Source organism: Dendrobates tinctorius, unplaced genomic scaffold (genome assembly GCF_039654945.1).
Source record: "Dendrobates tinctorius isolate UK_male_01 unplaced genomic scaffold, ASM3965494v1 ptg000032l, whole genome shotgun sequence".
Lineage (NCBI taxonomy): Eukaryota > Metazoa > Chordata > Amphibia > Anura > Dendrobatidae > Dendrobates > Dendrobates tinctorius.
The window spans coordinates 7,370,288-7,386,135 of record NW_027361700.1 but is presented as its reverse complement, the minus strand read 5'-3'; the positions used below and the strand labels follow the sequence as shown (position 1 = coordinate 7,386,135).

General features: G+C 41.2%; 1 protein-coding gene across 3 annotated transcripts in view; it reads right to left on the bottom strand.

The window, feature by feature from the left end:
- Positions 1-1,536: 1,536 nt before the first annotated feature.
- Positions 1,537-15,848, bottom strand: part of LOC141086380 (zinc finger protein 385C-like) — a 453,285-nt gene continuing 438,973 nt past the window's right edge. For all 3 annotated transcript variants that reach the window (XM_073572358.1, XM_073572359.1, XM_073572362.1), the window contains 4 exons: positions 11,949-12,266; positions 7,168-7,355; positions 4,990-5,088; positions 1,537-4,560 (listed from right to left, as the gene is read on the bottom strand). In XM_073572358.1, the coding sequence (XP_073428459.1) occupies positions 4,336-4,560; positions 4,990-5,088; positions 7,168-7,355; positions 11,949-12,266 (830 nt within the window). In that variant the 3' untranslated portion in view covers positions 1,537-4,335. The remainder of the gene's footprint in view (positions 4,561-4,989; positions 5,089-7,167; positions 7,356-11,948; positions 12,267-15,848) is intronic.

Below are 15,848 nucleotides of genomic sequence, written 5' to 3'. Positions count from 1 at the left end.
CAAAAGAATGAAGGACTGTTATGTATCTCAAGGTGGGTGGCCTTGAGATGGAGACTGATGCGTGTATTGACCAGCAGTGATACTGCTGAGGTGTCGTTTCTACGTGTCGGGGAGAAGTCTCCAGGTAACTAGAGAGTTGGGCGGATCTGGTTACCTACAAACCCACCCAAGGGGTGTGTCTGAAAACGCCTGTAGTAAAGACGTGTGAGTGCTTCAAGGACCTGTGATGAGGTCATAGCCATGTGACCCAGTGGGCGTGGCTACGGACCATATAAGGCGGGCAGGGTAGGTCACATGTGGTGAATGCAGGGGCCTAGTTGGTCCTGTGTGAAAGGTCCCGCTGGGAGAAGTATCTCCTGGTTAACAGCCTCTGGAGTGGCTGTGTGTCATGGCTGCCAGCGTCTGAGAGTCCCAGAGGAGAGAGTGGATGTCTGTAGCGTGGAGAAACAGCCATGAGGAAACCCCGATGTGGGTGAGATAATGATGAGGCTGAAGAGTTTGTGTATGCTAACCTGTGTGACCACAGGGAGGACAGAGAGAAGCTCTGTCAAAGGACGCTATGCGGTTGTGAACTGTATATTACTTGCTTTGGTTTATGCTGCACAATAAACCGCATGGACTATACTGGTTTATGGAAAACCCCGTTCCGGACGTGATTTATTCGCTGCCTAGCGAGGATCCCCTACTTAGATGATAGCGCTACCTCACAAGACATACATTCGGCACAAATAGTGTTCGAATATGGCTCGAATTTGTCAAAATCAGGTTCTGGGACAAAATCCAAACAAATTCGCTCATCTCTATTAAAAACTCCCTAACATTTAATGATAACTTACTGTATGTTGTATATAAAGGCCCTAATTGAAGTCAATACATATTAGAATTCTTAGGATGTGTTCTATTGAATACCAGCCTATATCACAAAGTAAATCCCGTATGAATGTGACATTTGTGCATAGCAGTGGACTTTTATTTTGAGGCTTGCCTTATCTTTATCACAACAAAATGCACATAAAAACTGCAAAATATGTCAAAACAAAAAGCAAGTTTTCTGATGTGTATAGGTCTTTGACTCAAGGCCTCTTGTCATAACTGGTCAGCAACTGTACCCAGACTGCATAGTGTCCTCTAAAGCCCCGTCACACACAGCGAGATCGCTGCTGAGTCACAAGTTTTGTGACGCAACAGCGATCTCACCAGCGATATCGCTGTGTGTGACATGTATCAGCGACCGGCCCCCCTGCCGGGTATCGCTGACTGTGCTCGAAAGCCCTGGACATTTTTTTGATCGTTGGTCTCCCGCTGGCCAGCACGCATCTCTGTGTGTGACAGGTGAGAGACCAACGATCAGCGGGCTGGAGCTGATAACCAAGGTAAACCGTGGGTTTATAAGCGCCGCGCGGCACTTAGTTACCCGCTGTGTACCTTAGATACCAGTGTGCTGGCGCTGGGAGCTGGTAGCCAAGGTAAACAGCGGGTTTCTAAGCGCCGCGCGGTACTTAGAAACCTGCTGTTTACCTTGGTTACCAGCTCCCAGCGCCAGCACGCTGGTATCTAAGGTACACAGCGGGTAACTAAGCGACATGCGCGCTTGTTACCTGTGTCGTTGCTGGTCCTGATCACTGGTGAAGCTGCCTGTTTGGCAGCTCACCAGCGATCATGTAGCGACACACCAGCGATCCTGACAAGGTCATATCGTTGTCGGGATCGCTGGTGCGTCGCTGTGTGTGACGGGGCCCTAAGTCAAAATGAGGTCTGGCATCTCTCCTAGCTGCCCTGGTGCCAGCTTAGATAGCTCGAAATAGAGATAGGTTTGTACTGGATAATGAAGCAGCACAATAAAATGACACATAAAATAAAGACAGTGCCATAGTTCGTCTAGCTAGAATTAAAAAAAATAAATGAAATTAAATAAAGCAATTTAGATGAAAAAAAAAGCGCTCAAAAACGAACACTTCAACCTTTATATCATCATTTGCTTCCAGAGCTTAAAGAATCTCTATCACTATGGTGTGGGACAGATGGGTAACATAGCACAATTTTGGATCAACATATTTTGCAGCTTTTGTCAATAAACGTATGGATTTTAAAAGCTCTGAATTCACCAGAACAAGAAAATATATAAATTTAAAGGGGTTTCTTCAAGATCTCAACTCTCACGTATCCACAGTATAGGGGATAAGTATGTGATTGCTGGGGTCTGATTATTGGGACCTCAACCGATCACTAGTAGTGGGTGATGCGGTGGTTGAGCTTTGCGCAATGGCGCTTAATTTATTGTCTTTAAGACTGACTGAGACCTACTAGGGACCCCCTTTCTTGTAGTCAATTTGGCTCCCAACTGTAGGAGCCGCAGTCAGACACTGGTAGCCTATTCAGTGTAGAGGTGATGAGTTGCGATCTTGGTACAATTCCTTTAATTTAAAAAGGGGTTTAATGGTGTGTGATACTACAAGGTTCTCCAAGGAGGTCCCCATACCTACACGTATAATATACTTTATGATTCTTCTTAAATATTTGGAAATCTTCTATTTTCTTACAGCATAAATATAACTCAGAATACTATATTGCACGTGTTTTCTGCTCCGGCCCTGAAACATTTGCAGAATTGTTGGGCCACCTAAAGAGATTATTTTGTCTTCGTTTAGATGTATAATTACTATAATCTGTACAGCAGCAAACCCAACAAAAGCTAAAATGATTGATCCCCGTGGCTTGTGTTATAAAATCTTCACCCCCCCAACCTCTATGCGCGGAGGGAGCCAAATGGCTTTCAGTAAAGCAGCTTATATTGTTCTACACAAAAGCACTTCGGACTTAAAATATGCAAACTTCTAAAGCTAAATGAGATCCCTGTTGGGAATCAATGTGAGGTACACAAGACTAGTTATTTCTCAGAGTTAGAGGGCAGCAGAATCAATGGCACAAAAGAAAAAGAATGAACTTCCCAATTCTGGACTTTTCCCCTATACTGTGTCAGGGGACGGTTTTAGGGATCTACAATCCATTCTGTACTGTTGGTAGATTGTACCTTTTTTTAATATAATTTATGTCAGAATATACTATAATTGTTTGCTTCCTCCAGGCCCTGGCTGGTAATAGTTTTGGTTGGATCTATATTAGTATCTAAGTTCGGTTTAGTAGAAGCAAGGAAGGTTCGGTTGTTGCAGCTGTAATATGAGTTGGCCTTTTAGTTACTTCTATCCTTGTGCTCATGGTAGACATGGAAAGCTTGGATTTTTTTTATTTTACACCCTGTGTTTTACACCAAAGCCTTTATATCATATCTTAGATCATTGCACAAATAAGGAGGAACCATGATGGAACATAGGAAATGAGGAGTAGGTTCTTCTTCCTTCTTAGTTCCATGATTTTGATTGGTATAGAGTTGTTAAATGACTCTATGAGATGAGATTAGTACTATGTTTAATACCATGAGCTCCGTCCTGTAATGACCTACATTCTGATATACCTTTTTTTAATATCACAATATATGATGAATGAGCAAATACTGACATTTATTCAGGGTTTATCCTTACATTGATGACTTAGCTCATTTGGATCACAGTTTGGTATCAATCGAGGGCATAGTAGTTGACTATATATATATAGAACCTTTGAAGGTAGTGCAAAAGTGTTTACTATAAACTAAAATGAAAACCTTTCAGACCATTACTATTGGGCCTTTGTGTTGACATTTTGTACATTTTGTACCTTTGACTTCTCTTAAATATGTAGTATTTAGTACAGAGTTATTTGATTTAACAAACTTATGGATTACTTTGAATGTGAAGGCAGCTCTGTTTATCTGCTTTCTATATCTGGGTGTAAGGATGGTATGAGGCGCCCAACTTGGGAATACATGAAAAAAATCACAGTGTGGGCCATCTGGAACTGTGACATCTTTACCTTGGTTATACTCCTATAAGCTTGTTCTAGGCTTTACTGGCAGATTACATGTTGACATCATTAACCAAACCAATGTTATTGCTATTAGTTCCTCATCTGATCACTCTTCTGACCCACCAGAGAGATTTGGGACGATTTCTACCCAAACAACTGCCTGTTGGCCCCAGTGCAATGGAGGGTAGACCACTTCCTCTGCCACCATCAACAGAAACAGTCTGACATGGGCAACTATGGCTGTCCATCCTAGTCTGTTAGCGGTATGGCTTGGATAGCTAACTCCAATGTCCAAGATGGTGGATGTGCTTTGGATTATGAGCGAAGCAACAATGATATATATTTTGATGGCTCTTGGGAGAGGCCAACTTGCGGTCATTACGGCTTCACCTTTGTAATGTTCTCTTTGTAGTCCTGCAAGTTTATGGCAGGTTAATAAGGAGCAAACATAATAGGTGCTGGAGAAGGCCGCAAAGCAGGTGGGGGGCTTCGGAAAAAAGCTGGTCCCAGAAAGGGGGTTTGGAATAGAGCAGCAGCTGTGGCAGGACGAAGAGTAAGAGGGCTTGGAAGCGTGCAGACAGCTGTCGGTGTAAGGGGGCTTGGAAGAAATCGAGCAGCCAATGTCTTGGTCAACTGTTTATGTAGAGCAAGTCTGGTCTGTAAAAACATAAAACAATATTCTTAAGTGAAGCACAACTACAAGACTAAAGGTTGCTTCTTATTTTACACCATGTGTGTCCTGCCTAGTACTGACATATTTTGATATTTAAATTTGATTGTTGAGGTGAATGCTGCCTCTCAGCTGCCCCAAAGCCAATTTATCAAATGCAAGGGTTCTTCATAGAAATCCTCCTTCTTAGATTTCTAGCAAACCCTTGTATGTGCTAATATCTCTGAAGGGTTGCAGAATACTGGAAGAGCCAATGGAGCCACGAATATCTTTTTCATGTTGTTTGAAAAAAAAGTACGGTATTTAGCATTTTATTTTCTTTCTAAGGTAGTGTTCTGTTCTGTGCAGCCTCATAGGGTGTGTATAGAAAATATTCTCATTATTCTACAGTCTAGATTAACCTTAGCCATACTCACCACCAATGCAGCATTCTTCTGCAACTTGCTAAATGGGCTGTATTTAGGTTTTGGAGGTTTTCCAGCTAGTCTGTCTTTATGTCGTCTGCTGCTCATGTGCTGATAAAACATAAGAAAGGGCTTGTATAAGTCTAACACAAAGTCCAAGAGATTACAACATTTGGCGACTGTCCTTCAGAATCAGAACTGCAATTTAAATGAAAAGGAATTGTCTGGTTTATAAAATCCAATTTCAAATATTTTTAAGGATTTCTATAGTAATCAACAGTTATTAGTGATTCTCCACTAATCAGCTTGTAATCACACAATCAGGTAGAAGATACAAACAAGAAAGTGGAAAGAGCAAAGACAATACAATTGGTCAGTCACCATATCATCTATTGTATGTCCCAATTCTGCATACCCCAAAGCAATAGCTGTAAGGGGGCTTTCACACTGCGTTTTTTCACACATTTGTTGGTTCTTACATCTGAATCTCCCTGCACAATGGGATTCGGGCGTACACGTCAACAGAGCCATAAGCTATAATGGAGCTGACAGACGTATACTCCAGTAGGCATATACGTCTGAAAATTATGCACGTCAAAGAGCGCATTTACTCGGCATGAATCCCGCTTTGCGTTTTTGCAGAGGAGGGTCCGGACAAAAGTCCAGACGGGACCAACAAAGGGTGTGTGACAAAGAGTGCATTCACAGTGGCCAATTATCAAGAATGAGCATATAACGATTTCCTGATAACCGAGACAGCTTAAGAAGACTGACGATGATTCGACAAACTTGCTCATTTGGTGAGTTTGTAGGGGAATGTAGTACAGTATAATATGTATTGTGTGATACGTAATGTTATGTGATGTTAAGTATAATGGCCACAAGATGGCAATAACGTTGTTATAGTCTGCCCAGCACCAGACAGTGAGTAGGGTAAAATAGAGTTAAGTCCAGAAATACACCCAGAGAGGGAGCGGCTATGCAGCAGGATCAAAAATGACTTTCTGGTAGTTATTCAGAAAGAGTCCAGAGTGTGAAGAATAAAGACCTCAGGTCTAGTGTGAGCAATGCTGCATGCAGAGGGTGTCCCTGTGGCAAGAGAGGAACTAACAGAGCAGACAGTGAGAGCCTGTGAGAAGAGATAGCAGAGAAGAGAAGCGCGTAGCAGTCCGGAATCTGAATAGAGAGGGGGTGAGAGACAGAATATTGGGGCCTGGGGCAAGAAGCCAAGGAGGATGGTACGGAGTCTTTGTCAGAGAGGCAACAGAAGGCAAAAGTATAGGGAAGCAAAAGGAAGAGAATAGTACATCATTGTAGCAACTAAGCGTCTACAGCAAAGAAAGTCAAGTGTCGCCATATTGGGACTCATCCTCTTCTATGGAGAAATCACTGGACGCGTTGCTGCAGGATGTCTATGACTCTTGTGTACTGGAAACTGAGAGGAACTGTGAGGGGCCGTAGCATAACACCTCGACCCGTGCAGTCACCACAGAGGAAAAAGAGCCATAGCATTACACCTCGACCCGTGCGGTCCGCACAGGGGAAAACAGAACCTTCCAAGATAGTGTGCTGGGCTGTGCAAAGACCAGAGGAAGTAAGTGAAGAAGACAGACTTTCAGGGAAGGAGATGTGTATGTTCATGTCGCTTGTGGTTAAAGAAACGTCCTTGAAGATAAATGCCTACTAACTGTTGTATATACTGTAGTTCATATCAAGTTATTCTTCAGTAAAAAGAAGTTTAATTTAAAATGGTGGTCTCCTTTACTTAACTGGTCAACATCTGGTCCAGGCAAACTAGTGTCATTGGTTTCATAGAATATGCAGCCTGCACGGCCCCTACGACACAAATCCACACACCCAGCTGGGATCCCTACTTTCTTCAAATGTGCCGGAGCGCAGGAGATGAGTACTTCGCCCATGGCTACCATCCAGCGCCAAATTACTGGTTAAATAACTTTTAAGTTTTCTTAAAAATTGACTTTTTTGGCAGCACATCATCCAGTGTAATTAGGATGTGCAGCGAAGAAGATTAACGGTCTATGTGCACAGAACAATCTATTAACGATCGTTCTGTGCACATCAGAAGTGTGGTCGGCTATTGAATCTACTGAATTAAATCTTGGCTATTTATTGATTTAAAAAATTACATGTATGTGATTTAGTCTCCAGAAGAAATACTGTGGACCTTACCTGTTTGAGCTGAGTTTCGGAATTGACATGGATCTCACACACAGGACAGTGAAATGCTTTATTCTGGATGCCAATGCTGGTCTTGTTGCCAATCCGTTTAGGTTTTCGGGTAGCACGGCTAAGTGCTTTTCCTCTTCCCCTTCTCGGGTGAGTGCTCTGTCCTTCTAGGATGGATTTGTGCTTGGCACCTTCAAAGAGACATGTTATTTTATATGTGTGTGTATACAGTGGGTACAAAAAGTATTCAGACCCCTTTAAATTTTTCACTCTTTGTTTCATTGCAGCCATTTGGTAACTTCAAAAAAGTTCATTTTTTTCTCATTAATGTACACTCTACCCCCCATCTTGACTGAAAAAATCTTGAAATGTAGAAATTTTTGCAAATTTATTAAAAAAGAAAAACTGAAATATCACATGGTCATAAGTATTCAGACCCTTTGCTCAGACACTCATATTTAAGTCACATGCTGTCCATTTCCTTGTGATCCTCCTTGAGATGGTTCTACTCCTTCATTGGAGTCCAGCTGTGTTTAACTAAACTGACAGGACTTGATTTGTAAAGCCACACACCTGTCTATAAAACCTCACAGCTCACAGTGCATGTCAGACCAAATGAGAATCATGAGGTCAAAGGAACTGGCCAAGGAGCTCAGAGACAGAATTGTGACAAGACACAGATCTGATCAAGGTTACAAAAGAATTTCTGCAGTTCTCAAAGTTCCTAAGAGAACAGTGGCCTCCATAATCCTTAAATGGAATTAGTTTGGGACCACCAGAAGTCTTCCTAGACATGGCCCTCTAGCCAAACTGAACAATCGTGGGAGAAGAGCCTTGGTGAGAGATGTAAAGAAGAACCCCAAGATCACTGTGGGATAGGAGAAAGTTTCACAAAAAATGCAGAAATTCTTTTGTAACCTTGGTCAGATCTGCAGACGAAGGACTAAGTTCCAAAATACACGTCACCGCACCTTGAACCAGGGACCACCACTAGATCACCACCAGGTAATACCTATTGATGCTATGTATATTATTCATACCAATATCTTCATCTCTATATAGATTATGCGATAAATAAGTCTCTCCTCATGATTACTTCATTTTATATCCTGGAGATTGACTAATGATATCACATCATGAACTAATCTTTGCATTCTTGTAGACTTTGCTATATATAGGTATATTCTATAGGAATAGTATTACTTGCATTGCTCTGTACCCATGTAGACTGTGCTGGGCATTTTGCCCTATATACCTATAGCAGTACTTTTCACTACTTTTTCTATTTAATGTAGGTGATTGACTTAGTACCATATTATGGGCTAAACCTATGCACTTTTGTGCATTTTGTCATCTATAAGGCTACCCGTCATGGGAACAGTGTTACTTTAAACCTTAATCTATCATGCACTTTAAAATCTGGTTTCCACTATCGTCTCTGTGGTCCCCCATTCCTTTGCATTAATTGTATTTTGTACACAGTTTGTCTTTTTTAATAGTCTTTTTAATCTAATCACTGTAATTGTGCGGGCACTCTTACATTCAGTGCCAACTTTTGCCACCCACTCTTCAATAAAGGTATTTTACTTCATCACCAGTGTCCCATCACCTATTCTTTTTTGATCCATGCCCAGTGGTTTCTTTGGTTTTTTGCTTCTACGCAGGGCAAGACGAAGGGTAGGCAGGTAGGCAACTGCCTAGGGTGCTGCCTCCTGCCTCCCTGAGGGGGGAGCACTTGGGGAAAACAAAGTGTCATGGCTGAATGTCTGTGGTCGACCAGCATCTTCTTCCGATCGCAGACATTCAGCACAGTGACGGCCGTCGCTCCCTCCCTGCACTCAATTGTATTAGCTTCTATCAGACACAAATAGAATTGATGTCAGAGCTGTGCCGCCTGGGACATGAGCAGAGGAGCTGTCATCAGCTCCTTGCCCTTTTGGGAACTCCTGCAATTATGGCCGCGGTGTATAGGGAGCCGTAATTAGGTGAGAAGAAGCCTTTTTTTATATTTTGCCAATGAATGGGGGACATATGAGGGGCTGGCTATGGGCGACATATGAGGGGCTGGTAGTGGGGAACATTAGAGGGGCTGGCTGTGGGGGACATAGGAAGGACTAATTGTGGGGTACATAAGAAGGGCTGGCTGTCGGGGACATGAGAGGATGGCTATGGGGGACATAAGAGGGGCTGGCTGTGGGGAACATAGGAGGTGCTGGATGGAGCAATATATTAGGGCCCATTATACTGTATGGAGCATTATATGAAACCATTATATAATGTACGGAGAAATATATGGGGCCATTATATACTATATGTAGCAATATATGGGGCCATTATATACTGTATGGAGCATTATATTATATATTATATAAAATGTATATTATATATATCTCTTATTTTATATATTATATGTAAATAATAATAATTATATAGGGCCATTATATACTACATGTAACAACATATGAGGCCCATTATACTGTATGAAGTAATATGTGGGGCCATTACACTGTATGTAGCATTATATGGGGCCCATATACTCTATGGAGGATTATATGGGGTCTATTATACTGTATGGAGCATTATATTATAATATACGGTACTTGGTTAATATGTAAACCTTTTTTAATATTAGAGTCAGGACTGTCCCAATTACGGTCACCATTAAGAGGTGGCATGGCTTTTGCATTTTTTTAATCAAAAAACATGTTAACTACAGGTACCGTATAATATTTTCATGCACTATGCTATTTATTTATTTACTGCAGGGTATTTAATGATAATGTTTCAGTTTTTGTTTTTTTCTGTTCAGTGGAAAAGTGTGAACGTGCTCTTACACGCTGAATGCACACCAGTTTATATCCCAGGTCATACCTTTGGGTTTTTTTCTGTCTGTTTGCATCATGTGAATATAAAAGTGTGGCCTGCCTTTTCTTTGAGCTGGGCATTATTGATGTGGTCTTCCTCGGCTGTGTGTCCACTAGGTGGGCCCATTCCATCTCAGCCCTTATCCACATACATGTCACTTGACAAACAGTAAGGTTTTTAATGCTAGAGTTAGGGCTGTCCCAATTACGGTCACCATAAAGAGGGGAGCTGGCTTTCACATTTTTTTTTTTTTTTTATCAAAAAACATGTTAACTAAGTAGTATATATTGTTATCATGCACTATGCTATTTATTTATTTATTTGCTGCAGGGTATTTAATCATTATGTTTCTGTCTTTGTTTTTTTTTTTTCTGTTCAGTGGCCAAGTGTGAATGTGCGCTTACACGCTGCATGCGCATCGGTTTATAACTTTGGGTTTTTGCTATGTGTTAAAGGGGCCCACTGAGGCTCTTTTGCCCAGGGCCCATGAAAACCTGGAGCCGGCCCTGGTCTCGTCACATCATCCATAAACATTAATGACCCAGTGCCATCGGAAGCTATGCATTCCCATGCCATCACACAGCCTCCCGCCCACCTTCTCCAGTAACACTCGCCACCGCTACTTCCATCTGGATTAGGAACAGCAACATTACCAGCACCAGGATTGAGGTGCATATAAGCATCGTGGGAGAAGCAATATCGTCTGTTTAACTTTGGACCAACAATACCGCATATGGTCTGAATGAAGACTCCGCTATATAGAGGTAACTTTGGGTGAACCACTGTGACTCATTTACATTAATGGTCCTGAATGTGCTTAGGAACTTCAGGGTGATTGAATGATTACTCTATCTGACCAGACACACCACTGGTTCCATAGTGAGTGATTTGTTTTACTCTTATTTGCATTATAGGATATTATTAGTGCAAATACACATATACTTTCTATTTTTAAGTCTAAATAATGGTTTGCACCTTGTGGTGAACCCTCTGCATTTGCTCTCATGAAGTTTTCTCTTTAGGGTAGACTAAAAAACTGAAACACCTGCTTCCTGGAGAGTGTTCTTCACTTAGGTGGATGTTGTGAAGGGATTTTTCTTCACCATGGAATGGATTTTGCAATCATCCACCCTATTGTCTTCAAAGGACATCCTGGCCTTTTGAGTTCCCAAGCTCACAAGTGCACTCCTTTTTTTCCAAAATGTACCAAACTGTTGATGTAGCCTCTCCTAACATTTCTGCCATTTCTCTGATTGATTTCTTATTTTTATAACAGCATAATGATGGTCTGTTTCTCTGCCATTACATGTTGTGGGTTCACACCAACAGCTTCCAAATGCAAATGCCACACCTGGGATCAGCTCCAGACCTTTTACCTGCTTAACTGATGATTAATTAGGATTAATTAATGGATTAATGAGGGAAAAGCCAATCCAGTCCATTAAACAGCTTTTGATATAATTGTCCAATTACTTTTGTTATCTTTAAAAAGAGGCAGCTACATATTAAAGATCTGTAATTCCTAAACCTTTACTCCAATTAGCATGTGAATACCCTCAAATTAAATCTGAGCTTCTGCATTTTAAACCTTGTAACTTGAATATGTTTTGATAAACAGCTAAAATGTCAAAACTTGTGTCCCTGTCTAAATATCTCTGGACCGAACTGTCCAGAGATATACTTTTTTTTTTAAGAATAGTCAACTCTATCTTTATTTTGTAGGCTAAAGTTGGGACTAAGGGCTAAGGCTGCTGGAAACGACTTTGACATCAAAATGTTAACACAGTGGCTTAAAGAAATACACAATTTTAGTCATGGACTGTAGGATGAAAGTTATGCTACGAAGGCGGTTCCCATTAATGTGGCATATCTGTAAGCCTCTATAATAGAGCATATCACAATGTTATGAACCCACTCACCAGCATTATGAGCCTCTAGTTGAGATGCTGAGTTCACAGTAACTTTGCATGTGGCGCAATACAAATGTTCCCTAGTCTTACGACCTTTCTCATTGTCTTGTGCCAAAGCACAGCTGTCCTCTGAACCCTTCTCAGAACTGTCTGGCACATCAGGGACCAGGGATCCAGCATCCAATAGTTCAGCAGAGCTGTCCGAATTCTCGGGAGAGTCACATTCCTCCTCATGGTCTGCGCTGGTTGGCTCTGGGGTTGGTGTGCGTGGACTGTCTTCTGCTACAACTTCCCTGAGCCTGCCAATTTCATTCTGTGATTCTAAATCTACAAAAACAAAGCGATAATTATGTGACTAATAATATAATATTATAATATTTAAATCGTATCTAAGATCTGATTGTTACTGTGTCAGACTATCGGTGATTTCAGTTAAGGACTTCTAATGGTAAAAGAACCTCATCTCTCCACCTTAGCGCTTCCTCCTCTGTTCACAGTTTAGCATCATACAAATCCACATTGGCAATTCTTTGAGTACAAGAAGTTGGATGTGGACATTGATTTGGATAGCGTTTTGGATCCATTATGTCTCTGTGAGTTCCAAAACTACAAAAGCCCTTCTACTTTTAACATGTGTTGTGTACCTTAAATCATGCTGAAAAGGAAACTGTCACATGGTGTTGAATCTGAAAGCAGCTTCTTATAGAGCGGGAGAATTGAGCAGATTCGGTTTGTTGAGAAATATTGACTATAACTTGCATTTTATTAATTTAATTCCTACTTTCTCTATGCCAAGGAATCACATGGGCAATCCTTTCCAGTTACTGACATCCTTCCCTGTATGACTGTGAGATGCGGTAGATGTCAATTACTAAGTCTGCCCACTGGACTCTAGAATAGGAAGAGTAGGAATAAAATACTAAAAGTCATACTAAATAATTTTCCCACAAATGTACGCTCCTCAGTGATGAAATTGCAAATTTGAAAAGTCATGGCATTATGGAAATCACAGGATGGACAGACATGTTAATGATATTCAAATGATGAACAGAAAAATTTTCAAAGCATCTCAATTTATTTAGTATCAAGCGTGAGGTCCATGTGCAGAAACACGCACTTACACGCCTTTGCTAATAATGTTGTCTAAGAGGTTAAAGAAGCACTCCTCCTCCCATCAAAGTTTTTATCCTCCTAATATATTGCAATCGTCATATTATATAGCACTGTGTACTTATAATTGCTCATTTTGTACTTCTATCCAGCTAATGCTTCTCTTTTCTCTGCTTTATGTATAAACAGGAAGTCTCTTTTCCCTGCATAAATCATTCCCCTCTTCAACTCCTGTTATCCGAGAACGCTTGTGTCGAAATCAGGTATTTTTAAGTTGAGATACAATGTATAAAGCCCAAGGCTGCACTACTTGCAGATCCTGATGACACAAGATTCCCTTTTGTTAGGTCCACTTTTGCCATGAAGACATTATGTAAATTCAAATCATAGAATTTGTCCATACCATCACATCTATAATAGCTTGCAAAAGTATTCACCCTCTCGAATTTTTCATGTTTTGCTACCTCACTTGGTTTTTTAAGGGTTTACATTAGTTCATGTAAAGAACATGTCTACAATAGTGATGAGTGAGTATACTCGTTGCTCGCGTTTTCCCGAGCATGCTCGGTTGTCCTCCGAGTATTTTGGCGTGCTCGGAGATGTATTTTTCGTAGTCCCATCTGCATGATTTGCGACTTGTAGACAGGCTGAATATATGTTGAATTTTCTAACAAACAGGCATTCCACACATGTATACAAGCTGTCTAGCAGCCGCAAATCATGCACGACAAAAACTAAATCTCCGAGCACGCCAAAATACTCGGAGGACAACCAAGCATGCTCAGAAAAACCTGAGCAACGAGTATACTCGCTCATCACTAGTCTACAACTGTGAAGATTTGTTGTTTTTTTTATTATGAAACAAACAACAAATAGGAGAAATAAGCCGAAAAATTCAATGTGCACAACTATTCACCCCCCTAAAGTCAGTACTTTGTAGAGCCTTCTTTTGCAGCAATTACATATTGTTTGGATAAGTCTCTATGAGCTTTCCACATCTTGCCACTGGTATTTTTGCTCATACCTCAAGGTAAAACTGTTCCAGCTCCTTCAAGTTAGATGGTTTCCTCTGGTGAACAGCAATCTTCAAGTTTGACCACAGAGTCTCAATTGGATTTAGGTCTGGACTTTGAATAGGCCACTTCAAAACATTAACACGTTTCCAGTTAAAGCACTGTTGCTTTAGTTGTATGCTTTGGGTCATTGTCTTGTTGAAAGGTGACTTGTCCCAGTCTCAAATCATTGGCAGACTGAAACAGGTTTTGCTCAATAATATCCCTGTATTTCGCACCATCCATCTTCCCCTCGACTGAGACAATTTTCCCTGTCCCTGCTGCCAAAAAACATCCCCACAACATGATGCTGTCAACACCATGTTTCACTGTGGGGATGGTGTTCTTGGGGTGATGAGCTGTGTTCGTTTGGTGCCAGACATTGCATTTACCTTGGTGGCCAAAAAGTTTAATATTGGTCTCATGGGACTGCAGTACCTTGCTCCTTACATTTGGGGAATCTCCCACGTGTTTTTTGGCAAACTCAAAACGAGCCTTACAATTTTTGTGTGTAAAGTAAAGTTTTTTTCTGCCCACTGTTCAATAAGAGTCACCTCAATGGAGTGTATGGCTTATTGTGGTGGAATAGACAGATACTCCAGTCTCTGCTTGGAAACTCTGCAGCTCCTTCATAGTTACCTTTGATCCTTGTGCTGCCTCTTTGATTAATGCCGACCTTGCCCGAGCTGAGAGTTTTGGTGGGCGGCCCTCTCTTGGCAGGTTTGTTGTGTACCATGCTCTTTCCATTTGATGATAATGGATTTGATGGTGCTCTGGAGATCATCAGCGATTGGGATATTTTTTTATAACCCAACCCTGACTGGTACTTCTCACCAAGATTGTCCCTGATTTGTTTGGCGATCTCCTTGGTCTTCATGGTGTTGTTTGGTTAGTGGTGCCTCTTGCTTAATGGTGTTGCAGCCTCTGTGGCCTTTCAGAAAAGGTGTGTATATACTGACAGACCGTGTGACACCTAGATTGCACGCAGGTGGACTTTCTCTCACTAAGCATGTGACTTATGAAGGTATTTACTTGCACCAGAATTTTTAGGGGCTTCATAGCAAAAGGGGTGAATACATATGCACATGCCAATTTTTTATCCCATAAATATAATTTCTGCCTATATTTTTCTCACTTCACTTCACCAACTTAAGACTATTTAGTGCTGATGCAACACACACAAATCAGATTACAAAAATATTTAAACACAGGTTGTAATGTAACAAAATAGGTAAAAAGCCAAAAGGGTGAATACTTTTGTAGGCCACTGTATATACTAATTATTGTCATATCTGCTGACTCATACCAATATAAGGTCTCCATGTCAACAATGTACCTGACCTGAATAGTATATTGAATTAGAGGTTTTTTTTTTGTAGTGTAAGGCTATGTGCACACGTAGATTTTCGTCCTGTGGATTTTTCCGCTCAGATTTTAAGAAATCCGCAGGTCAAATGACCTGCATTTTTCCTGCGGATTTCTTCCTTTTTTATTGCGGTTTTCCAGCGGTTTTTGTGCGGTTTTCCCCCTGCGGATTTGGAGAATGGAGCAGGTGGAAAACCGCACAAAAGAAGTGACATGCTGTTTTTTTTTTTTTGGACCGCACAAAAACCGCATGGAAAAACCGCAGCGTCTGCACAGCGGTTTGTTTTTTTCATTGATTTACATTGTACTGTAAATCACAGTGCGGATCTGCAGCGTTTCTGCGCGGAAAAATCCGCTGCGGATCCGCAGGAAATCTGCATCG